Here is a 24,037-nt window from a genome sequence, read left to right as displayed (position 1 = left end):
AGCACTGTGGTTTTGGTGTCTCTGCCATGCAACACTTCTCTGCTTCTGCATTTATTAATTCCTTTCCAACTGCTGGACCCACAGGGTCCTCACATAGCTAGGGACCAGCTTTGCTCATCCTTCTCCAAGGTTCCCCAGCCTTTAGAAACCCTCCAGCCCAGAAACAGGTGCTCAGAGGTGAAGAAGGGGTTCCAAGCCATCTCCTTTTCCTTGGTGGAGTTTGTGTGTGAACATGCATTTCCACCAGGCACCATTTTGCATTTTGCTTCACTTCAAAGTGGCTGTGCTGCCTCTGAGGAAGGAAACAAATGGTGTAAAGGAATTTACATCCCAAGCGAGCAAGGCTGCTGGTCTGTCGGGTTTGAGGTGCTGCTGAGGAGTGTGGGGTGCAGGGAGCTGCTTTGGGATGGAGGGTTCATCCCTGGGGCAGGTGGAAGAGGTTCATTCCCAGCTTTGTTCCCAGCTCTTTCCTGGTGTCCTGGCTCGGAGGTGCAGTGGTGGATGGAGACTCATGTGTCAGGCTGTTCAAGATGCCAGCATTCACCCTTCACAAGGAGGGCTGAGTGGCAAAACCACTTTGCAGGGCCAGCCCAGCAGTGGAGGGGCCCCAAACCGGCTCCTCTGCTCCCGGCACGCTTCGGTCAGGGCTGGGTGTGCCCGAGCTGCCATGGCCTTGGAGGGTGTTGGTTCTTCCTCTCCTCCTGTGCCAGCTCCCTGCCAAATCCCTCTGGGGCCTTACAAAGCCCAGGATCCCCCTTTGGGACTGGGGCTCCCTCCCTCCTCCTCACTCCCCTGTCATTGTTGAATTCCCTGGTGCAAAACTGCTCTGGGAGTGGAAGGAGGTTGGACCCGGGCCTTACAGTCCTGGAGGCCTTGGCTGTGCCAGAGGCCAGCAAGACAAAAACTTTTCTAAGACTCCACTTGGAACAGGAGAAAGTTTTTCCGTTGGGTTTTTATAGCTCCCGGAAAGCGGGGTTTTATTTTTGTTGTCTAAGACAAAAAATCCTCTTAGGAGCTGACTACCCGTGGCGGTGCAGGGTGGAGGGGCTGGGCATTTGCTTTCCCTCCCTCCATCCTGGGGGGTCTCTGGATACTGATTTCCACAAGGAAAAGAGGAGGGTTTGGTGTCCCTGATGTACAATTGGTCCCATTCATGTACCCAATGCTGCAGCACCTGTGATGGATCCTTGCCATCCCTGGGCTGTCACAGAATGCTCCCACCCAGGGACACAGCTGCAGGGAAAGCCTTTTTCCTGGGGAAAGGGGCTATTTCCCACCACCCACAGATGGCTAAAATGAGGGCTCTGGGGGTCTGATCTGAATTTTCTGGATTTGTAGGCTGGAGCCGTTGAGTTCTCCCCCATCACCCTTTCTTTATATGGCACAGGCTGCTTTTGGAGGGGTTTTGCTGGCAGGGGAGCTGGTTTCCATGGTAAAAACCTTAACAGCATCTGCCAGAAATCCGTCTCCTTGTTGGCCCGGCCATCTGGAGGGCACAGGGAGGCTTTGGCAGGGCGAGGAGGTGTCCACAGGCTGCTTTAGGTCCTCCTTTGGTGTTTTTGGAAGCTCGGAGGGATCTCCCCCTCAGTCATTGATGTCTCAGGTGCAGGTTTGTTTTGGGATGCTGGAAGTGTCACCAATCCTGGTGGGGACAGGCAGTCTGGGGACGTGGGAGCCATGGAATTGCTCGGGGGGGAGGGCTGCAGGCACCGGGGATGGGTGGATACTCTGTAATCGGATGAGCCAGCGCTGCTCCAGATGGGCCTGTCAGCTCTTGTCAGTGCTGACACCCCTCTGGGTGTCCCTCAATGTCCCCTTGGGCCACAGGGGCCACCACCTGTCCCACTTCACCAGGTCTCCTTGGAGCTATGGGGCTGAGAGGTGGCACTGTTCAGAAAACCCACCAAGCAAGGTCCCTTCCATGCTGCAGTCCCTCTCTGACAAACTCTGTGGTGTTTTCTTTAAATTTTAATGGGGAAAGATGTGTCACTTGTGTCTGTCTGTCTATCTGAGCCATCCTGTGCTGAGGGCAGTGGGATCTTGCTGCTTTACCATCCCTGTCCCCAGGTGCCACCCCACCAGTCCAGAGGGTTTGCAGCTGCAGACCCAAAGCTGGCCACTCAGTGCCTTCCTTGGTGCCACAGCAGGGCAGCCATCCTTCCCTGGATATTTGGCATAGAAGAAGCCCCTTGCTGGCAGCAGTGGACCAGCCTGGTCTGGCAGCAGTTGTAGCTGTTGGTGTGTGTCTGCAGATATGTGGCACAGAGCTTTGCTATGCACTGGGCACAGCAAACAGATGGGATCTGGTTACTTGTGGGCAAAGCATCTTGGTGTGTAGGATCCTGATGTCTTCCAGGAGAGGTTTTAGGGCTCAGCTCTGCACTCCTCTGCTCTTCTCTCCTTAAAGTTGCTCCTTTCTCCTTTCCCTTGCAGCCGACCACCCTCCCACAGGGCACCATCAACATGAACCAGTGCACGGATGTGGTGGATGGGGAGAGCCGGACAGGGCAGAAGTTTTCCTTGTGCATCCTGACCCCGGAGAAGGAGCATTTCATCCGGGCCGAGAACAAGGAGATCATCAGTGGGTGAGTGCACATCTGGGGCTGGGCCACTCCCAGGTTCTTCCATTAGCCAGGAGGAAGAGGAAGGTGGGTAGGACTTTGATCAAGGCTGGGTGCTGTGGCTGTGCATACCCAGGTTGATCCTGGGTGCTGGGGTTCATGATGGGTGCTGTGGTGACCCCACAGTGCTTTTAGGGATCCCATCAGCCACTCAGCTCACTGGCACAGGTGCTGTCCCCACACCAGTGGCAGGTTTCATAATTCTGGGGCTGCCATGTCTGACCCTGAGTGCCATAAACCCTCTGGTCTTCATCCATCCCTGAGCAGATGTGGAGTCCTGGGTGGATGCTCCCCACTTCCCTGGTCCCAGCAGAGCATCTCACCTCTAAGGATGATTAAAATAACACAGGAATATCACAGGAGTGCAGTGGCTCAGTGACACTGAAGATTAGACCGCTAAAACGAGCAAATCAGGGTAAATTTCCCAAGTCCAGGTGTTGGGTGGTGACCTAGAAACATCCTTTTCCATCACTCACATGCCAGCTGGGGTTGAAGCTGGTGCTGGTGAAGGTGCAGAACCCTGGGAGAGCCAAGCTGCCAGCACACAGTGACAGAATGTGGCTGTGCTGCTGCTCACCTGAGAGCCTTTCCCACACTGAGTGCCTGGAACTCAGTGCCTCCTCCTCAGAATTTGACATTTGAAACTTCAGCAGGAAGTTGAAGGGATGAACACTTGCTCTTTCCCACTGTTCCCAAGGCACAGCATCTCCTGCCTCCCCCAGCCCTGGCAGCAGCAGAATCAGCACTTTCTGCTGAGATTTCTATTTCCAACCCTTATCTTCGGTTGTGACTCCCCTCGTTTTGTAAATGCTTGTTGAAATAGACATTTTTATACCAAGAGCTTGGGATTTTGACCAGTTGAGTGTTTTCACCCATTGAAATTTCCCTGCCCTACCGAGACAAGTGGGCACAGGTGAACTTTGGATTGGCAAACTGTGTCCCCAGCCCCATTCACGGCGACGTGGAGCTGGGAATCAGGGCACAGGAGAGCGAGCTCCTCTCCTCCCTGGCAGGAGCAGTGACTGTGCCCCAAACCGTGGCCAGTCCCCATGGTCTGCTTTCTCCACCCTCTCCCCACGCTCTGGTTCCCAGCTCAGCCTTTGTTGCTGGTCCTGCCTGCCGTGGGAGGGAGAGGCATTGCGGAGCGAGGTGGGGCTGATTTATTGCTCATCAGCCCAGCGATGGGTTTTGAAGCAGTGCGTTTGCTCCTGACTGCAGGCATTAATCATCCCCAAGCAGTCCCACTCTGGGGCCGAGCCAGGCTGGTTTCGTTTGCAGTTGCAGCACGACAGGAAGATTTCCCTGGCTGGGGGAGAATTTGTTTTACGTTCATTCTGTGCTTCTGGCGTTTATTGCTTAACCAAACCCCACTTGATGTGGTCATCTCCGAACATTTTTACAACAGCAGCGTGCAAAGCAGGGGGAGAAGGAAACGGGAGCAGGGACATTTGAAGCAGGAATGTTTCCCAGTGGTCCGGGGATCCCTGTGGAGTTCTCAGAGATGCGGGGGCAGGTTGTCAGGCCACGGTGGGAGGACTCAGGACTCCTCAATGCTGAGTTCAAGCTGCTCTTCCTTGGACAAAAGCGCTTTGTCTGCAATGTGAGGGTGTTGGCATGGCTCAAGGGGACGGTCCTGCTGGAGGCTCTGTCCCTCTCCACTGTCTTTCAGGATCCTTGAATCTCTGCCCCATGTCAGCCTTGGCTGTGGCCTCACTTTTGCAGAGAGCAGGGTTTGAGCCAAAGCACCCTGGGATCATCCCTATTCTCCTGCCTTATTTTTCCCCCAGAAGCTGGTTGGGATGGGTATTGTTCACCAAGCTGACCCTGACCAGGTCAGCATCACTCCTGTCCCTGTGGCACAGACCTCACCTTCTGCTTTCTCTGCCTGCAGGTGGCTGGAGATGTTGATTGTCTATCCCAGGACAAACAAGCAGAATCAGAAGAAGAAGAGGAAGGTAGAGCCCCCAACTCCTCAGGTAACCCAGGGACACACACACACTGTCACACAGTCCCTTGCCTCCCTCAATGGTCATGACCTGGGGTAGATCTCCCCAAGCCATCAGGATCACCAGCCCTCGGATGCTGCCTGTGTGGAGGGTGAGAGCTGGAGCAAACCAGGGCAGCAGATCAGTGCAAAGAATTCCTGGTCATCTCTTCCAGGGTCACGCACTCCTGCTTTCCTGGCTGCTTTGGGGCCACATTTTTCCCCCTGTGTGCTGTTTTGTGGTGCCACCCCTGCACACAATCCTGGGAGTGGCCACAAAGCCACATGGTCCCCGTGGGGGGACCAGGGAGAGGTGCTGTTCATGGGCCATTTCGTCAGAAACAGGATGAAATTCCATCGGGCTCCAGTTACTCCCTTTGAGATGACCCCAGAGATAATGGGAATGAAAGGAAAATACTAAAGGCCAGGGCCAGGCTGGGAGCTCCGGGGGCCGGAGCTGGGCTCTCCAGGGACCCAGCAGTGGCTTCGTGCTCACTTTGACTATAAATGGTAAAAAGTGGGGCTGGCCGTGACTCACTCCTTCCTGCCTGGCTCCCACGTGGCCAGAATGGGGGAGAATCCCACAGATGGGGAACGTGACCCCAAGGCCACCCTCGTCCCTCGCTGGGGCTGAGAACAGCCATGTCCCTGAGGCTGCCTGACCTCTGGGCACGCGTCCCACTGCCACAGGGGACCGCCTGGGAGAGCTCCTCTGGCCATGCCAAGGACCAAAACCAGCATCAGGGCTCCCCTGAGCCTTGGTTTTCAGGTCCTCTTTGATGAAGTTCCAAGGATGGCCCTGGTGCAAACTGGGCCGTGGATGGGTTTTATACAGTGCTTGTTTGAATAAGTTTTCATCGCTCCACTGGGCAATGGGAAAAAAGTTAGTGGGGAGATTTTTTGCACATCAAGCTGTAAGTCTGAGCCACCCCTTGCAAGGTCTGGGGTCCTCAAAGCCTGAACAACCCCTCAGGTGCTGGCTCTGGTGATGCTCCAGGGAAGATGCCTCCTCCCTTCGTGTTTTGAATTGTCAATTCTCAACTTCCAAGAAGAGGACTTGTTGCATTTGGGGCATCCAGAGAGTGGATGCAGCAGGGCAGGGATGCTCACCCTGGCTGGAGTGCACCACTAAACCCAGGCTGGGTTCAGGAGGGAGACAGGGTGGAGGCGCAGAGCCAGAAAAACATCATTCTGGGTTACATTTCATCACCATGGCAACTTCTTGGAAACCGTACAGGATCTGAGCTCCTGAGCACCAAATAAGGGAAGCAGCTGTGGGAAGGATGCTGGCTCCCTGTGGGCAGATGGGCTTCCCAGGTGCTTGGGGATGGGGACCAGGGACCCTTGTGGCACACTGCCCTCTTGTCTTAGGGCAGACCACCCTGTCTTGCTTGCTACCCTCCTTCCAGTCTCTTTATCCCATGGCTTCCAGCCCCATGGTGCTGGAAAAAGGCTCAAATTCACTGTGCAAAACCAACCTCCGTGTGGGAACTGCTGCTGGATGGATGCTGTGCTGCGTCAGGCACTGAGGAGCAACCTGCAAAAGCAGAAGCAGCATCTTTCCTCTGTCTCCCAGATCCTGCTGGTCCGGGGAGGGGAGGAGGATGCGGAGGAGAAGATCAGCACCAAATTCTCCTCTGTGAAATGGGCTCTCCTGAAGTTGGCTGCTGTTCAGCTTGCTCTCCGTGTGCTGGTGCAGAAAGCTTGCTCTTCCTAAAGATGGCCACACACTAATCAGGCAGTAGATCATGTCTTAGAGCCGCTTAGGGGGCGTGGACACTTTTGTGATACTGAAAAAACAATTGGATATTCCTGCTTTTTCTCACTCTCACATAGTTTCTGCTTGCCTGTGGTAGAGCTAAGCTGGCTTACAGCTGGATGTTCCTGGAGCATCAAGGTCATTTCTGACTCCCCCCATCATTTTGCATCATCCCTCTGCAAAATCCCCAGGGTGGGAGCAATGCAGGGAATATCACTCCTGCTGTAGATTTTTGGACAGGGAGTGTTAGGTGTTTTCACTTTGCTTTGCAAGCATCTTGCAGTTTTAGGGGAATAAAGGCAGGTTTCTCTTGCAGCTTCTGCCGTGCTCCAGCAGAAAGGTGCAGGCAGCAGGAGAGACCGGAATGCCTGTGCCTGCCTGCTGCCCATGGGAACTCGAGGCAGGGTTTGGGGCTGAAATGTGGGATTTGAGGCTCTGCCCTGGGTTTGCACAGGGGTGTGGCAGGCTCAGCTAAGCAGAGCGTGCCCAGACACACCTTAAGCAACCGGAGGCCGGTTTTGCCGATTTTGGTGCATTCTGCCTTGTGGAGTTGTTCATAGCCCTGAGCAGCAGAGAGTTAATGTCTCTGTTCCCTCACAGACTTCTTTTTGGCCCACATCTCTGCCTAATTAAATACATATCTACAAATAATTACGTGGGGGTGTGTGTAAGAGATATATCAAGATATATATCCCGAGCTGGTGATTAGCTTTGGGCTTGGATCAATGAAGGAGGGTGTAGGGGACCTTGGAGATTGTCCTCATCCTCTTCTTGAGCAGGGTCCCCTTGAGCAGGATGCCTGTGAACTCTGGATCGTTTACCTCCAACACTGCATTCCTTCAGTGTGAAATTTCCCAAGGGGATTTTTTTTTTAAATTGAGGTCATTTGCTGCTTGTCATGGCTGTGTGTGGAGCCAGGATCCTCTCCCTGGGAGTTCCCTGGTGGTTCCAGCACAGCCCTGCAAATACCAGTGGAGGTGCAGGGCTAAAACCCACCTGATGTGGGAGGAGGGGATAGAGAGGATGCTCTTTGCAGCCCTTGTTCCCGGCTTTCAGTTACCAGTTCATGCAGTCCTGTATTCCCCCCCTGCTCCATGGAAAGGGAATAAGCAGCTGGAAAACTTCCCACAGTCCAAAGGGGAGTTAATTGTCATTGATTTATTGGTGGCTTTAAGAAAAATAATCTGTGAATGCAGAAGCTTAATATGACAACAGCAAAACATCTGCTAATGCACAAAGCCAAGGAAGGAGTTGGGAAAGCTGCTGCCTCTTCTAGGTCACATTCTGAATCTGGGCTGGCCAGGCTGTTGCCACCAAAGGGGCATAATCCATCATCTCATGGACTCCAGAGCTCCTTGTTAGCAGAGAAGCACTGAAGATGATGGGGAATGTTTTAAAAGGGTGTAAAGCACTGACACATGTCACTGTCCCTTTCCTGTCCTGCTAGGACGTGTCATGGGCAGCACCCAGACTATGTGGAACTCACACCTCAGGGCTAAGATCTGGGGAACCCTGAGTGTGGAGTTGGGGCAAATTCTCTAACTTCCTGTGTCTCCTGGTTTTTTTAGGAGCCAGGTCCTGCTAAGATGGCTGTGACCAGCAGCAACATTCCCAGTGCTGAGAAGGTCCCTGCCACCAAGTCCACGCTGTGGCAGGAAGAAATGAGGGGCAAAGATCAAGCAGATGGGGGCAGTGGAATTGGCCCAGCCCAGAGCCCCATGCAAGGCCAGGCTGGGGCTGCCAGCTCCATGAAGGATCCTGTGCTGGACAGCAAGGAAGGTGAGAGATGGGATTCCAGCACTGGTGTCAAACTGTGATGGTCGTGTCATTGTTCTCCCTGAAACAGTGGGGGCTGGAGACATTTCCCTTATGTTCCCACTCAGATGGGGAATGTTTTCTGCAGGAGTGTCCATTGCCTTGCACCCATGAGCTGTGATTCCTGCCAAGCGGGGAAGGACAGGGATGGAAGCAGATGCAGAGCTGTAACTGCAGCTATCCATTTCTTGGTTTGAAAGTTCAGATCTTTGACCTGCACAAACCTGGCCCAAGGGTTGAATCAGCATCCCCAGTTCCCTGCAGACTATCCCACCATCTCCATGGGCATGAGGGCTGGTCCGGGTGGAAAAGCCAAGGGTGCAGGAGGTAGCACTGCATGGGGCTGGTGCCCAGACCAACTTTGCTCTCACACCTGCCCCTGTCCTGGGTGGAACCAGAGTGTTTCTTTCTTAAAAGCAGAACTTGGACTTGAAACCAAGCAGGGTGACTTCTCTGTCCCTTAGAGGAGAGCTCCATGAACGGAGACCGGATGGACTGCGGGCGGAAGGCGCGTGTCGAGAGCGGGTACTTCTCCTTGGAGAAGACCAAACAAGACTCGAAGCTGGAAGAGCAGCAACTGCCACCCCCACCAAGCCCACCCAGCCCCAGCACCCCGAACAACAGGTACAGTTATCCCAAATCGCCCTCACAGGAGCATGCCCAGCCCTTTCCTTCCCCAGGTATCCGATCAGGCGACCGAATGATTCACAGCTTCTCTCTGAACTCCTTGGACTCGAAGAGCAGTTGCCCCATGCACAAGGACTCCAGCAACAGAGATGTAGGAAGGGGAGCTGAAAAATCGGGGCGTCCCCTTTCTTTTAAAGCCAGCCGGCAGTACACCACCCTGGCCGACGTGCCCAAGGCCATTAGGATCAGTAATCGTGAGGCCTTCCAGGTGGAGAGGAAGCGGCTAGAGCGGAGAACCCGGGCTCGTAGCCCTGGGAGAGAAGAAGTTGCCCGGCTCTTTGGGAATGAAAGAAGGTAAGGGATGAGGGGCTCATCTCCTTGCATGCTTCCAGCAGCAGTGAGGTTGTGTGCCCAGTGCAGCCTGGATGGAGCAGGTGGGGTTCGCTGGGTGGAGCCTCTTTGTTTTTCAGTGCTCCTGGGTCTAAAGGTGCCCATCCATGCTGACCATGTGGTGGGACGTCTTTAATAGTGGTACTGGGCAGGTGTCACCCCGCCTGGCTGCTCGGGGGAAATAGAATGATTTGGGTTGGAAGGGACCTTAAAGTTCATACAGTTCCATCCTCTGCCATGGGCAGGGGCACCTTTAACTATCCCAGCTTACTCCAAGCCCTGTCCTACCTGGCCTTGGACACTTCCAGGGATGAGGCAGCCACAGCTTCTCTGGGCAACCTGTGCCTCACCAACCTCACAGGGAAGAATCTCTTCTTACTATTTGATCTAACCCTACCTTGGTGTTGGGTGCTGTTGGATGCCCACATTGCCATCAAGCCCACACTGCTGGCCCCTCCCAGCGTGGCACACACTGGCAGCCAGCACCATTAATTAGGTTAGCTCTCCTAATGGCGTTAGTGCCAGGTGCCTTACGCAACTGCCTAATGAGCTGAGAGAGGTTTCAAAATGTCACGGCAATAATCTGGGAGAGGAGGGAGAGGTGGGTGCAGTGCCAAGGCAGGGCTCAGCAGGCTGCAAAACAGCTTAGTGTGGAGGAAGACGGGGAGGGCATCCACAGCGTGCGCCGAGTGCCCTCCGGGTGAGGCCAGGGACGGGCTCCACTCGCCCTGGGAGAGACACATTTGTGCAGTGAGGGCAGTGGAGGAAACTGGGAGACAGGCCCCGGGCGAGAGGGCCGCCTGCCAGTCTGATTTTCCTGCCCTGGTTCTCCTCCGGGCATGTTCTCTCTCGCACAGTTTCAGTAGGAGCTTCTCTGTTTCTTCCCAGCCCCTAAAGGATTGTTTTCCAGACTGGCTTCCGAGAACTGGGAGTAGGTCTGGGATGTGCAGCATAGCCTTGTGCTGGTGCTATCAGTCGGCAGGAGGATCCCAAACCTGGCCCAGAGTGTGTGCAGGGTGTGCTGGACTGGGAATAAATGAGGGAAACTTGGGTTGGCTTTGTCCGCCTTGGGAATTGGCTTTTCCCCAGGATGGAGGAGGAGGATACCACCTCGGCCATCCTGGCTGGGGACAGGGCTGAGAAAAGGCTGGTGGCTCTGGTTTTCAGGCCGAGCTGGTGCTGCCTGTGGGTGACATTGTGTCCCCGCTGTGTTTGCTTGCACAGGATGCCGTGGCCAGTGCCTGTCCCCAGAGTGACAGAGCAGTGCATTCCTCCAGTGCCAGCAGTCTCTTGCCCTGGAGTATCCTGCAGCACTGGGATCATCCTGCACAGAGTTGGGGAGCAGAATTATAACAGATAACAGAGCCTGGGAGAGGACACTGCTGCCAGAGTCTGTCCTTTTTTAATGTCAGCCCCACTCATTGCCTGCTGGTGGGTGCCTTTTCCCAGGGAAGGTTTCCCAGCCTGGCTCGGGCTGTTAACAGTTTTGCTTGCTTTATCAGTATTGGCAGCAATTCCCCTGTATCAGCCCAGGGCTTTTATCAGAGCAGAATGGGTGCAGGGAGAGGAGCAGGAGCTGCACCAGGCACAGGGGTCTTGCTGCCCACGGGGCTGAACCTGGTCCAGCTTTTGGGAGTGGGGTGATAGCAGAGAGAAGAGGGAGGGGTCCTCACCTGCCAGAGGGTTTGGCCGTGGATCACAGCCCACAGTGCTGGAGGAATGTGCCATGAGCAGGGATGGCTCAGTGGGTGTTCAGGGATGGGCACGTTTGTTTTCTCCTCTGGTAACCTGGGAATTGGCCAGTGCAGGTGGTGTGGGTGGAGAAGCCCTGTGTTCTGGAACTGGGACAGCCATGTTGGAGCTCAGTGGACTCAACAGGTCACAGAGACACTGTCCAGTGTTGCACCAGAGAATTAACATCCCCCAGCACCCTGCTCAGCTTGGCTTGGCTGCTTTTTAAACTTGAGTTTACTTAGTCCCTATGTCCCTCTTGTTTTTCTCTTCCAAGCTCAGACAAAAGAGAGTTTGAGGTTGGGCAGATACAATAACTCATTTCCATGCTGTGGGGTTGGCTTTTTCCCCTTGGTTTAACACCATTTGTAATAATCCTTCTCAGTAACCCACTAACATGTCTGGGAACACTTGTCCCATGCCAAGCTCACAGGCACCAGCCAGGCATCATCCAGATCTGCCTTTCAGTGCAGCCAAATGAACTCACTCAGATTCTGCTGGTATTTTCAGCTTTTCCTCCCATTTTTTTGTGTAAATCAGTGCAGGTGTCAGAGCTGTGGATGGAAAAGAATAATTTTAGGTACCCGGTGTTGCATCCTGAGTGCCACACCTGCAGGCTTAGCTCCAGATAAAACCATTTGTTGAGTCTTCTCATCTTATTTCCTTATCACAAGAAATGTTACATGATTTAAGTCCAGGATTTTTTTGTGTTGACCATTTATACCTGATGCTGCCTCCACGCCCCATGCAGACGTCTGAGCTCGCAGCCACTCAGAACCAGGAATCAGGAAACAGGAGATAATCTGCACGATTTTGGCGGAGCAGCAGAGTGCGAGTTCCCTCTGCTGGCACGTGGCAGGACGGGGCTGCGGCACCCACCAGGATGTCACAGTGGGCTGGGGGACAGGGACTGAGGCCAGAGAGGTCGAGCCGTCTCCAGTCTCCCCTCTCAGACCCGTCCCTAGGGCAGAAGGAAACGCCATGGAAACTCCATGGATGAATCTCGAGGTGTTGCACACAAAAATCACGGATGAAAGGAGCTGCAGAAACGTCCTTAGACAGCAGTCCCCATGTCCCAGAGGGACTCTGCAGCTGCAGGGATAAATCCCTGCACATCTCAGGATTTCTGTTTGACAAACTTGCCTTTTTGTGCACGATTCCAGAGGTGCAGCCTGTAAAACCACAGCTTTCCCAGCTGACCCCATGTTCTTCTGACACAGGCAAGAGTTCACGATGGTGTCAGCCAGACCTGCTGTAGGAGTGTGCTCAAGGGCTGAGGTGTATTTCTAGCATCAGTCAATAGCAGAATTGCCTGAAAATGCTTGAAAGACTTTTCTCGCTCAAATTCCTTCTCTGGAGTTTCTTGAGGTGTAAAGCTCTGCTCTGAATTCTGCTTCTCCCCATACAGAGGAGTGCCTGCTCTCCCAAATACAGTTTTTTTTTTTCCTTGTAAAACTATCCTCATCATTCCTGTGGACCTCTTGGGAAATTCCTCTTCCTTTTCCTGACACTCGCTATCTTTCTTGATGCTAAATAATGAATGAATCCAATAAAAACAAAGCCCTTTCTTCCAATCAAAGAAAATCACTTTAATGACAGCTCGTGCTGGTCTTTTGGGCTTTCCTTCCCACTGCACACCCCCTCCACTAACAGCTGAGATCTGCAGCCTGGGTTTAGTGGCCTGGAAAAGATTAACAGCCTGCATGGCCAAGGAATTCCTTGGGATGAGCTTTTGTAGTTGGAAAGCACTAAATGGCACTGCAGCTTTTAAAAAGCTTTTTCATACCTGTCCCAGCCTTGTTTTTCCACACAGAGCTGCTGTGTGGAGGGAGCAGCTCTATCCAACACGTGGGGAGGGGAGGAGAGCCCTTCCTTCCCCGTCCCTCCAAGATCTCTGGCAGTAACCTCTCTGAAATGTTGATCTAATGGGAAAAAAAAAAAAAGATTCTTTCCTGTAATCTGGATGATATTAACCCTTGGGGCTGTGATTTGGTTGCAGTGATTTATTTTTCTCCTCCCTTTTTCGAATGACGAATGACTGGAATGATTTTGATTTTGTTTTATATGTAGATGCAGATATATAATTTCCTCTTCTGTTCATTCATTTTCCAGCCTTGTTTTCTTCCAGGTCTTGTTGCTCTCCACCTTCTCCTGCTGTGTTGCTGTGTGACGTGTCCACCTTTACTTCGCCTGCTTCGCTACCATCTCATCTCAATCTCAAGCCGTAGAACAACCTGGTGGTGCAGCCCCTTTCATGAGAAATCAACCTGCTTTTGATTTTGTTTTTATGTTTTTGGTTTTTTTTTTTTTTTAATTGGGTTTTTGTTCTTTTTTTTTTTTTTTTCTCTTGATTTGTTTTTCTGCAGACCTTCACCTAATAGGGCACAGACAATGTTAATTCATGGACCTTTTCCTTCCTCCTGAACTGAGACTCAGAGAAGGCTGGGCCAGCATAAAAAGGGTTAAAAAAATGTGACTCCAAAACAGTTCCCTGTCTGTCAGTGAACACAGAGCATGGATTTATGCTCCACAGCCTATGTCAGGCATCTCATGAGCAGAACATCCCAGGAAAATCAGGAGCTCTACACGAGCTGGGGATCTGCCCACTCCAAGTTTGCAAACTGGGAGGCAGCAGGGGCTGAACAGATGTCCCCTAAAAGCATCAAAGATCTTTAAATTTACAAAGCAATGTCTTCTTCACCAATTTTGTCTCTTCCTCTTTGGTTGTGTCCTGGCAGCCTGGCTCTGAGCAGCAGTGTGGGGGGGCCCCAGCCCCCAGGGGATGGGATGTGCTCTGACTGGTTGTCTCATTTAAAGAATTTGGTGCAAATATTGGTGGAAAACTGAACATCTCATGGTTTTTGAACCTTAACCTGCTGTTCCTCTTTGTGGGAAGTGTTAAAAATGTTTTTATTTTGGATAATCTGTTCTCCCTCATGTGGTTGCCATTGTGATTTTCATGCACACCAGAGGCTCACACAGAGCAAGCAGCCCCAAGTTTAGATGTGGCACATGTGGGTCCAAATTTTGTGTCAAGAAACCACCTGGACTGAGCTTTTTTGGGAGGTTTGAAATGGAACTTTAAGCCTCACATCTCGGAGCACAGCTGGCAGGTGCTGGTGGTGGGTTATTGCTTTATATTCCCAGTTTGTGATTGAAGACCTGAGGCTGATACTTTCCTGAACCTCTGGGAATGCAAACTTAGACATGAGAAGATTCTTTAGAAATTCCTCTCCTGTGGGTCAGCAAGCAGCTTCTCATGCTGAAACAGCACTTCTAATTCCACCTGTTTGCTCGTCCTTAAGAGAATCCCATTTGGGTTTGATCCAGGGTTGGTTCCTGCTCCATCCACATTTCTTCATAGTTCTCCATCCTCAGAGACACAAGTGCCACGTGCAATGGGCCACCAAGGCAGTGTCTGAGAGCCCAGGTTGTGCCCCCTGATGTCCACACTGGGTTTTCAGCCCAGTTAAGAGCAGGGAAAGGCCCCAGGTTCTTCAGGGAGTGCCCTGCTGTGGTACAGAGTGCTCCTCATCTCCTCGTGTCCTTTCAGCTGGTGCATCCTGTGAGCCAAAACCCTGGTTTGGGGGCACCTGAGGACAGCCCTTGCTCCATGCAACCCTGTGGCTGTTCCCTGTGTGGGGCTGAGTTTTGAGAGGGTTCCTGTTGCAGTGAACACACTGGGGGACCCAGAGCCACCCATTACCTCTGCACCCTTGCTTGGTCTGATGTGTCACTGCTCTGGGGTCTGGGGAGCAATTGAGAGCCCCAATGAGTGCTAGAGATAGAGGCAAAGCTTAAGCCAAAGCTGCTCCATAATCCCTGATTCCCAAGGGCCTGTAAAATTCACAAATAAAAAGTTATTGCTGGTTCTGTGAGGGGTTCCTAGTTACTGAAGAGGATGCTAGGTGCAGAGCTGAATAATGGGAGGGTTTTCCCCACTTTGTGGGTAAAAATTGTGTCAGATCGGGGATTTTACCCTGGATTTGACCACGAGCTCACAGAGAAACAGGGACCAAAAAAGAGGTGTGCATGAACTCTGGGTCAAGCAATTCTGCAACCTTAAATTTGGGGATTGTACAGCTCCACACAGTTGCTACTCTAGTGTTTAAACCATCTCTGGTTTCCCTTTTTGTCTCTGTTTTCCAGGAGATCCCAGGTGATTGAGAAATTCGAGGCACTGGACATTGAGAACGCAGAGCACATGGAAACGAACGCGTCGGGAGGTGCTGCCCTTTCCAGTGAAACACGGCAGGGCAGGAGTGAGAAGAGGGTTTTCCCACGGAAAAGGGTAAGGTGCTCACCTGGAAGGTGGAACCTGGAATCCTGCAGCCCAGGGTAGAGGGTTCAGCTACAGGGTTTCTCCTTGGATGTGGATTTGGAGTCGCAGGCAGGAGCTGAACCTCGGTTTGTGCTCAGCCTGTGCAGATTTTCCTGCTCTGCTCCCTTAGCCCAGGTGTAGATCAGAGTGGAAAATCAGACTGTCTCTTCTTTCTGCATAATACAAAGGGAAACTTCAGATCTGGCATGGCAGGACACATCAGTATAGGGTGAAGTAACAAAAGAAACAGATTTGAGAGCCCCAGATATGCTTGGATATAATGGGAACAAATTAATGCCTGAAAGGACAAAAAAATGTATTGCCAAGGAAATGACACTTGTTCTGAGCCTGAGATGCCCCTTAAATAAAGCAGATTTTTATGCCATGAGCCAAGAGAGCAGGACTCTGTCCTAGTTCCTGCACTGATCTGGGCTAATGCTGTTCACACAGGACTTCACTTGTGAAGGAGCAGCCGTGGGCTCCATCCTGGACGTGTCTGCATCACCTCTGTCCCCACACCGCCGGGCAAAGTCACTGGACAGAAGGTCCACAGAGTCCTCTATGACGGTGAGCCACCAGGGCCATGTCCCCTGCCTTGGGGCAGGACATGAGAAGCCCTTCCCAGAAGGTCCCACAAAAAACTGGGCTGTTGCTGCTTTCCTCACAGCCAGCACATAGGATATGGGATACACTCAGACTTGGAGCAAGTTCAGGGACCTGAATCAGGTGTGAAGGGCCAGGCTTTTTGGCTGTTGCAGAAATTAAAATTCAGAGTCTTGTGAGGAGCACTTTTCCTTAAAGTACAGCAGCAGCTTGGGAAGCAGACTCTACTCTGGTTATTTCCCCCATTTCCTTGATGCTTTGTGTGATGTGTCAGACACTCATGCTGTAGGTCACCCTGCAAGTGTTGGGGTCACCCCGGCTGGCCAGAGCCCCTCTTTGCCCCGTGGTGTCCCCCAGCAGAGGCTGCAGCAGGGCATTTCCAGCTCACAGAGGGTCAGTCCAGTTTCTGGACTTGGAGCAGCTGCTGTGTCATGACTGTGGTATTTTGATAGGATCACAGAATCCCAGAATGGTTTGGGATGGAAAGGACCTTAAAGATCATCTTGTTCCAACTCCCCTGCCAGGGGCAGGGACACAGACCGGGCTGAGCAAACACATGTCCCAGTTTTCTAATGCCATTTCCTTGATGTTTTTGCAGTTAGAAATGGGTGTGAGTGGGATGAAGGCTGCAAGGAAGGGCTCAACCTTCCCTCCTGAGCTTTCCTCCCTTTGCATATTTCAAATGCTCAGCAGACCTGGAGGCAAACAGTACAGAATAAACACAAAGTACTCTCCTCTCCCTCACCACCCTTCTGTAGGAACAAAATAAATACACTTGCTAATCTCTCAAATAGATTACAGAGCTACTGTAAATACAAGTTGCATTTTTTGTGGATGGACAGCGTCTATTCAAGGACTTATCAGAAAAATGCAGTAGCTTGGTGTTTCTGGAGCTTTTCCTGTAGACCTGTACAGCCACAGAGTGATTTTTAAATTCTTGATGGGAATAAAAAGTGGAAGAAGTGCATACGAAGTGGCAATCCACATTATCTAGTGAAGGGAAGAAAGTAATGCAGGTTTAGATTAGATACTAGGTGAAATTCTTCCCTGTGAGGGTGGTGCTGCAGTGGCACAGGTTTCCCACAGAAGCTGTGGCTGCCCCATCTCTGGAAGTGTTCAAGGCCAGGTTGGACGTGGTTTGGAATAGCCTGGGATAGTGGGAGGTGTCCTTGCCCATGGCAGGGTGTGGAACAGAATGATTTTACTGTTCCTTCCAACCTAAAACATTCTGTAATTCAGTGCTTTACTTTCCCTTGTGTTTTTGTGGAGCAGGGCAGGGTTCCCACCACCATGGGATCACTCAGATGTGGGATGTGCTGCCCCACAGGTTTGATTGAATGGGCTGCCAGACCCAATTTCCATTGCTGCCCTTGCTGTAACCCGTTTCAGATGCTGCAGCTGGATTTCACACACTGCTGTCCTTTCCTCCTCCACTCTGCAGCACGTGGAGCAGCTGGAGGAGCTCAGCCTCGGGGGAGTGAAAGCATTTCCACCACATCCTTCCCTGCACACGGGCAGGGCTGGGAGGAGGGGCTGGCAGCAGTTAGCCCATGCTGTCCTGCTTGCTTTTTTCAGGAATTCAACATCCCCATGCACCCACATTGGAAAAAGCAGGTGTCATTTGGGTGGTGCAGGGCTCAGATTCCCTGTATTTCCAGCCTTGGGAACTCAGCTTGTTTTGACCCCTGCAGCCTTGCATCAATAGCACATAATTTCTCTTTCATAATATATAATAGATGGTAAAACTGCCTGAAGTCTTGCTAATTCCCTCTTTATCCTTTCTCTGTAATGTAGCAGTAGGAAATTGCAGGAGAAATGGTAGGAAGGGAACAGCCTGAATAAACAGTGTGGAGGTCTCCATTCCTCCTAGGAGCAAACATTTAGCCACCACGCAGTGTAATGATTCAGTTTGGGCTAGATGACCTTTAAAGGGCCCTTCCAACCCAAACTGTTCTATGATTCTGTGAATTTAACTGTTGTTGGTCTCTTTTATTGCTCTTCTGGGTTTTATCAACTCACTGCTGTTGCCTTCTGGGCACAGACACTTCTTCCCTCTCCTGATCCCTCTCTCCTTTCTTCCAGCCTGACCTGCTGAACTTCAAGAAGGGCTGGTTGACAAAGCAATATGAGGATGGGCAGGTGAGTCAGGAGAAAGCTCTGTCCTTTGTGTCAGTGTTTGGTGCTGTGGTCAGTCCTGGTTTCTGGCAGCTCACTCTAATACCCTAGCTGTGCATGGAGCAGCTCTCGTGCTGGTGGAGCCCCAGTGTTCTGGGTAGATCAGTACTGGGCTTCTCTTGAAGTGGGAATTGCTAGTGCTCTGTTCTGGGGAGGTTTCAAAGGTGGATATCATATTCTGGGTTTCTAGGGAGCCAGGGCAGCTTGGATGGCAGCACTGGTTTCATGTTCCTGTTCCCTATTTATTAGTCTCATCTCCCTTTGCGACCCAGCGACCTCTTTGGTGTCAGAAATGAGGCTCAGGTAAAGTCTCCTGAGTGCCAGGGAAATGGCATTAAATAAATAAAGAAATGGCTCTGAGGGAAGCAGCTGGTGCCACTTTCCTGCTGCCTAAAGAGATGCAGGATGTTCTGCTCTATTGGAGCCTTAGGAGTGGGCACTGGTGCCGAGGCAGCGTGGATGGCCCTGGCTGTTTGCAAATCACTCCTTCCCTGGATTTCCTTCCCTCCTGCTCAGCTGTCAAGGGAAAATGAGGGCAATTTGCCCGTGGCTGTAGGTGGCCCAGGCTCTGCTGTGGGTACCCCCTGGGTCCAAGGATACATCCATAGACAGCCAAAGGGGAACTGGCAGCTGGAGCGAGTGCTTTATTGACTGAAAGCTGCCTTGGGTGAGCCTGTGCTGGAAGCGTTCAGGAGGCAGATTTGTATAGAGCAAGGGCCAGAAATAGACTCCCAACTCAACTTCTAGATAAAACATGAATGTTTTGCTGGGGTTTTTTTTGGTTTCTTTTGTGTTGAAAAGGCTTTAAGTGCAGTCCCTAAAAGCCTCGTCTTTCAGTGGAGCTAATGGGGAGGCTGTGACTGCCCCGTGGCTCTCGTGGTGTCACTGTCACGTGCAGGGTCTGGTACTCTGCAGGGTGGCAGCAAGCCATCACTGTGCCTTGCACTGCTGCCTGTTTGGGTCTCCCCTTTCCCATGGAGGGGCCTTGATGAAGCCATGTGTGGAGCTGGGGGGGACAGGCATCGAGCTGAATCCTGCGGGGATCTCTGCTGGTTAACCTGTGATGAGCAGCCATGAATATGGTGGTGGGGAAGGGGCAGGATTGTGACTGTTCCATCTTTGTTGTTTCCTAGTGGAAGAAGCACTGGTTTGTGCTGACTGACCAGAGCCTGAGATACTACCGGGATTCAGTGGCAGAGGAGGTAAGTGTCTCCTGTCAGTGCCCCATTACAGGGCAGCTCCTGGTGCTCCCAAACGGACCCTGGGCAGGTCCCTGCCTCCCTCAGTGCCCCCATTCCCAGATGCCGAAATCCTGCAATCCCTTCAGGGCATTTTGCTTCTCAAGGACCTGCTGTGCCTCCTTGTGAGCCCACCATGCTTTAGGGCTGCAAAGCTTTGTGGCTTATTTTACCTTTTCTCTCTGCAGGCAGCTGACCTGGATGGAGAAATCGATTTATCCACGTGTTATGATGTCACTGAGTACCCAGTTCAGCGGAACTACGGCTTCCAGATCCATGTAAGGACACCATGGGGAGGAGGAAGAGTCCAGCTGCAGGACAGCTGATGGGGATGCTTGTCTGTGACAAGGGGAACATCTCCCCAGACACCCAAGAGAGGCCACTCAGCATCCCCCTGCCGTGCTCCAGAGAGCTGTGCCTTTGAGTTTGAGAGCCAGTTCACTGCCTGTGGGAAGGGAAGGGAGAAAGAGAAGGTTTTGTCACAGCCTTAGGGGCTCACCTATGGCAGAATCAGCCTGATTGCTGAGAAATGCTAATTCCCTCTGGGTGTGTGCTGTGGGACAGAGGGGCTGGGTTTGACCTCTGTGTGGCCAGCAAGCAGTGCCCCAGCACTGGGGTCTTGGGGTATGGATGCAGGGTGGTCTTGGGGAGTTGGGAAGCTCCTGGTGGGTGCAGTCACCTGCTCTGAGCTGTTCTTTCTCTCCCTATAGACAAAAGAAGGGGAGTTCACCCTCTCTGCCATGACATCGGGCATCCGCCGCAACTGGATCCAGACCATCATGAAACACGTTCGCCCCACCACTGCTCCTGATGTAACAAGGTAAGGGGGGGCTGCAGCAGCCCCTGCAGCTGTGTGGTTTGCTGTGCAGGAGTAACTCGTCCCTCATCCCTTTTCTTTCCTCTTTCTGAGCCTGTCTGTTCCTGGAAGCTGCAGCTCTTTCTCACCTCTCTCTGAGCTTAATTTGGATACACTTTGTGGGGACGTTGATATGCCGAGTTCTTCTTACACGTGCAGATTTCAAGGAGGGTTGAAAATGTGGTTTTAATTTGTGCATAGGAATATGAAATACTGTTCCTATATCAAGGCTCCTCTGGATTCCCACCAGGTATTGTGAAACCACTTGGATTCAGCTCTGCTGGGTTCACCCTTTCCTCTGGCTACTGTTCAGCACGAGCTGCCCAGCCCCTCTATGGGTCACAGCAGCAGCAGCCCAGGGTTCAGTTTAGAAACTGTTTGGCTCTGATCTATTTTAAACTCCAGCCAGGAAATCGTCTTCCCTTCTCTTCTGATCTTCCAGAAAGCTGCTGCAGCTCGTCCCCCTTAAGCTGTAGTAATGCTGGTGTCTCGTCCTGCGTCGGTGCCAGAGGAAGGGGACCTCGTGTGTCACAGAGTACCTTCTGTGGGCACTTCTGGCTGTGTGTACAGGGTGTTTGGCCTCCTCACAGCTGTGTGTGCTGGCCACACTCATACAGGCCACCTCTTACAGGCTGCGTGGACACGGCTGCACCACTAACTCTGTCTCCTGTCCTTACTGTAGCTGCAGCCAGCAGGTTTTTGCCAGGTTAGTCCCTGGTGTTGATGGAATGGCTCTTCTCACCCAGTGCTGTTGACCTGGAGATGCTCCAGCCTCTCCTTCCCCGTCCTGCTTAGCCCTCAGCCAGTGTTTTCCCAGGCCTGCTCGAGCTCTGATGGATCTCACAGGGGTCTCGGGGAAGCCGCCTCTCTCCTCACTCCTGTATATGTTTGATTTCCATGCAATCCCAGGAAAAACTTCTCTTTGAAACTATCCGTGCTGAAGCCCAGGTTGGAAAACTGTGTTCTCTCCTGTATTAACGTTCTGTGGTTTGTATATCTCGTGATTCACTGCATGCTCCTCCTTTTCTGCACCTCGGATGGGAAGTCCTGCAGTTTCCATTTATTTTTCTTTCTTTTCTTCCCCCCTTCCTTTCTTTTTTTTTTTTTTTCCTTTAAATAAAAGCCAGAGAGAAGGGAAGAAGCAACTTGGTCTTGACCCTTGATTTCCCCACACTGGTATCTTCCGATGTGACTAGATACGAAGATGAAGACCAAGGAAATTTGAGGGGACCTCTCTGCCTTTAAAGAGCCAGATGTATTTATGGTTGCTCACAGGTTACTGCAGCACGATGTGCTCACTGTCTGCATCTGCTCTGAGCCCACACAAAGTGGTTTCACTTGGCTTTCCCTCTGAGAGGGTCCAGGCACAGGTCCTGGTTGGGCAGTAACTTGTTACACTGCACAAACAGACTGAAGCAATCCTGAGCTGGGAGAAGGGAATGATGTGTGTGCTTCTGTCGTTTCCCACCCTGCTGGTGTTGGATGGGGTAGGGCTGGAGTGGGTTAGTCACATTGCTGAGGAGTCCTGTGCTGTGTGTGCAGCAGGGCTGTGTTCACTGGTGCCTGCCTGGCAGCCCTTGGCAGCAGTGTGGGGTATCCCAGCCCATCCCACCTGGCTTTGGGATGTCTTTGCATTCTACACCCGGGAAGCAGTGGGTGCAGGGGGCTGCTGGAAGGACAAACTGCTCAAGGCTCAGCTTGGAGGGGTGCCAGGCATTGGCACAGTGTGGCTGTGTGCTGGGAGTTGTGCTCGGTGTGCTGGGAGGGCAGTGGTGGTCACCCACCCCACACACTCCTGCAGCCCTTGGCCCTGTCTCATTAACCCAGCCAAACACTCCTTGTCTTGGTTTCCTGAGCCCTAATGATGGTTTACATTGCTGCATGTGTCAGCACCCGGCATGGGGAGCAGATGCTGCACTGCTCCCTGCCCTCAGCAGTGCCCTGCAATCTGCAGAGGTACTAATTACAGTCTGCTAATGGTGATGGGGCAAATAGGAAATACCCCCCTGAACGAAAGTGGCTGCTTGAGAACTGGATCCATGTTGAGCTCACAGCCCTTGTGAGGCTGGGTTCCCCCGTGCTCCCCAGTTCCTGCAACCTTTGTGCGCTTCTTGCCACGGCGTGCTCGGCTTGCACCACTCCCACACCCACCCCTATTCAAAAAAGCCTTTTTATTTTGACCTATAAACACCATTGGAGACAAAGACCACTCCCTTCCTGTGTGATACGAATTAATTTCTATGTGGTGGAGGAGATGTGAAATGGTTGAGCAGAGTTAATAGCCATGGGGCACTTGCAGAGGATGAAATGAGAAACTTTGGGTCAACCTTCTGAGTGTCTTCACTTCGTTCCCAGCAGCCGTCCCTCTGCTCCCTGACCCACATCCCATGCCCTTTGGAAAGCAGCAGAGGAGAAATGAACTCCTGAGAGACGTCATCTCTAGAAATGCCAAGATTCTTCCACGTGGGATTTAGAGCAGCAAAATTTCTGTGTCCCAACACCATATGGCAGGCCTCGGGACCCCCATATCTTTCCTAACACTCTTCTCCATTTTAAGACTGAATCTCATCCCTGCTTTACTTTAAAATGCAGCTGTAATCACTAACTGACTCCAGATTGAGAGCCTGGCTTTGGAATTGTGCAGTATCATGGGTGAGGAGCAGTGACATTTCATCGTGGTGCCTTCTGGGTTTATTTTATTAGCTGCAAGTGACAGCACTGAAGAGGGAATTATCTCTGAGCTGGTTTTAGCCTGTAACTACCAGAGTATCTCAAAACCCAGCTCTACTGAGGCTGTGGTTTGCTGCTGGATGACAGTGCATCGGAAGATACTAGCCCACACAGAGCCATCTCTTCTGCTCCATCCTTTGTTTTGGGTGTATGCACATCCGTGAGGTTCTTGGCTGGGGGCTGGGGTGTGTTTCTGAGGTGGGAGAAGCTGTGATGCTGCTGTTGCTGCTGCTGCTGCTGTTCCTGATCACTGCAGTCCCCATGCATGTGGTCCCATGGGTCAGAGCCTGTAGTGAAGGGTCCAGTGATCTCCTTTTCGGATCTTGCAGCAAGCTTGCTGAGTCCCTGCTGGAGGCTGGGGATGCTGTGGTTGTATTGGAAGCTGGGAGAGCCAGGAGTCAGCCTGAGCAGCAGGACTGTGCCTATGGGAGGAAGCTTTTGGAGCTTTGGGTAGCAAAGAGATTTCAGGAAGTGCCCACTGCTCCCTTGGGACAGGCTTCCTCCACAGACTTAGCATACTGCTGTTTTCTGGTTTAATTTTGTTCTGCATGTTACAGGGCTGGCATGTCTGTATTTAATAAGCTAATACTGCATCATGGATTATCTGTAGGTTAAAAATGGTATTGCCTTCCCATATGAACTTCCCCTGCTTGATAAGTCTGTCTCCCTCCTCAACCCACCACCCTCTAACTCAGCACTAAAAATCATTCCTTGCTTGAGAAATTGGCATTTTCAGTGATTTCTGTGATGTGTTGAGTAACGCGCTCTCCTTGCTGCACTCACCCCTGCCCAGTGCCAGGGGGGCTGTCCAGTGCCAGGGGGGCTGCCCATGCTGCCTGCTGGGCTGGGTGCCCTGGGGAGATCTGTGCCTTCAGTGCAGATAGTGGCACAGAGAAGTTATGGACTCGTTCATTTCCAAGCTGAAGGGGAGCCTTACCCTTGTTTCCCAGGACTCTCAGAGCTGCTCTGTGCTTCTCCACCCCACAGCTCTGAAGCCAGCCTGGCTTTGGTGGGATTGGTGGCATCTTTCCCACAAGCACGTGACTGTGGCCATGCCAGTGGGGGTGTGCATGGAGCCCCACAGCCGGGGGGCTGGAGGAGCTGTTGGAACCTCTGACAGCACAGTTTGGGGTCGCTGCCTCAGCCATGGGTTGCTGCTTGGTCATGGTCACTGGCCCCAGTGTGGC

General features: G+C 52.2%; 1 protein-coding gene across 9 annotated transcripts in view; it reads left to right on the top strand.

Moving 5' to 3' along the window:
- Nucleotides 1–24,037, top strand: part of MPRIP (myosin phosphatase Rho interacting protein) — a 73,217-nt gene that overhangs the window by 28,520 nt on the left and 20,660 nt on the right. For 4 of the 9 annotated variants that reach the window (XM_088174269.1, XM_088174266.1, XM_088174267.1 and 1 more), the window contains exons 4-15: nucleotides 2,434–2,585; nucleotides 4,513–4,597; nucleotides 7,933–8,143; nucleotides 8,644–8,803; nucleotides 8,891–9,160; nucleotides 15,077–15,218; nucleotides 15,699–15,815; nucleotides 17,934–17,990; nucleotides 19,160–19,228; nucleotides 19,453–19,542; nucleotides 19,975–20,084; nucleotides 21,030–21,068. In XM_088174269.1, the coding sequence (XP_088030395.1) occupies nucleotides 2,434–2,585; nucleotides 4,513–4,597; nucleotides 7,933–8,143; nucleotides 8,644–8,803; nucleotides 8,891–9,160; nucleotides 15,077–15,218; nucleotides 15,699–15,815; nucleotides 17,934–17,990; nucleotides 19,160–19,228; nucleotides 19,453–19,542; nucleotides 19,975–20,084; nucleotides 21,030–21,068 (1,502 nt within the window). Of the gene's footprint in view, nucleotides 1–2,433; nucleotides 2,586–4,512; nucleotides 4,598–7,932; nucleotides 8,144–8,643; nucleotides 9,161–15,076; nucleotides 15,219–15,698; nucleotides 15,816–17,933; nucleotides 17,991–19,159; nucleotides 19,229–19,452; nucleotides 19,543–19,974; nucleotides 20,085–21,029; nucleotides 21,069–24,037 lie in introns of all 9 variants that reach the window. The other 5 variants (XM_014870942.2, XM_014870950.2, XM_088174264.1 and 2 more) reach the window with 4 other exon arrangements.

This window comes from Sturnus vulgaris, chromosome 16 (genome assembly GCF_052056855.1).
Source record: "Sturnus vulgaris isolate bStuVul1 chromosome 16, bStuVul1.hap1, whole genome shotgun sequence".
In the NCBI taxonomy this organism is placed as follows: domain Eukaryota; kingdom Metazoa; phylum Chordata; class Aves; order Passeriformes; family Sturnidae; genus Sturnus; species Sturnus vulgaris.
The sequence above is the reverse complement of the archived record's forward strand: the minus strand, read 5'-3'. Positions and strand labels throughout refer to the sequence as shown.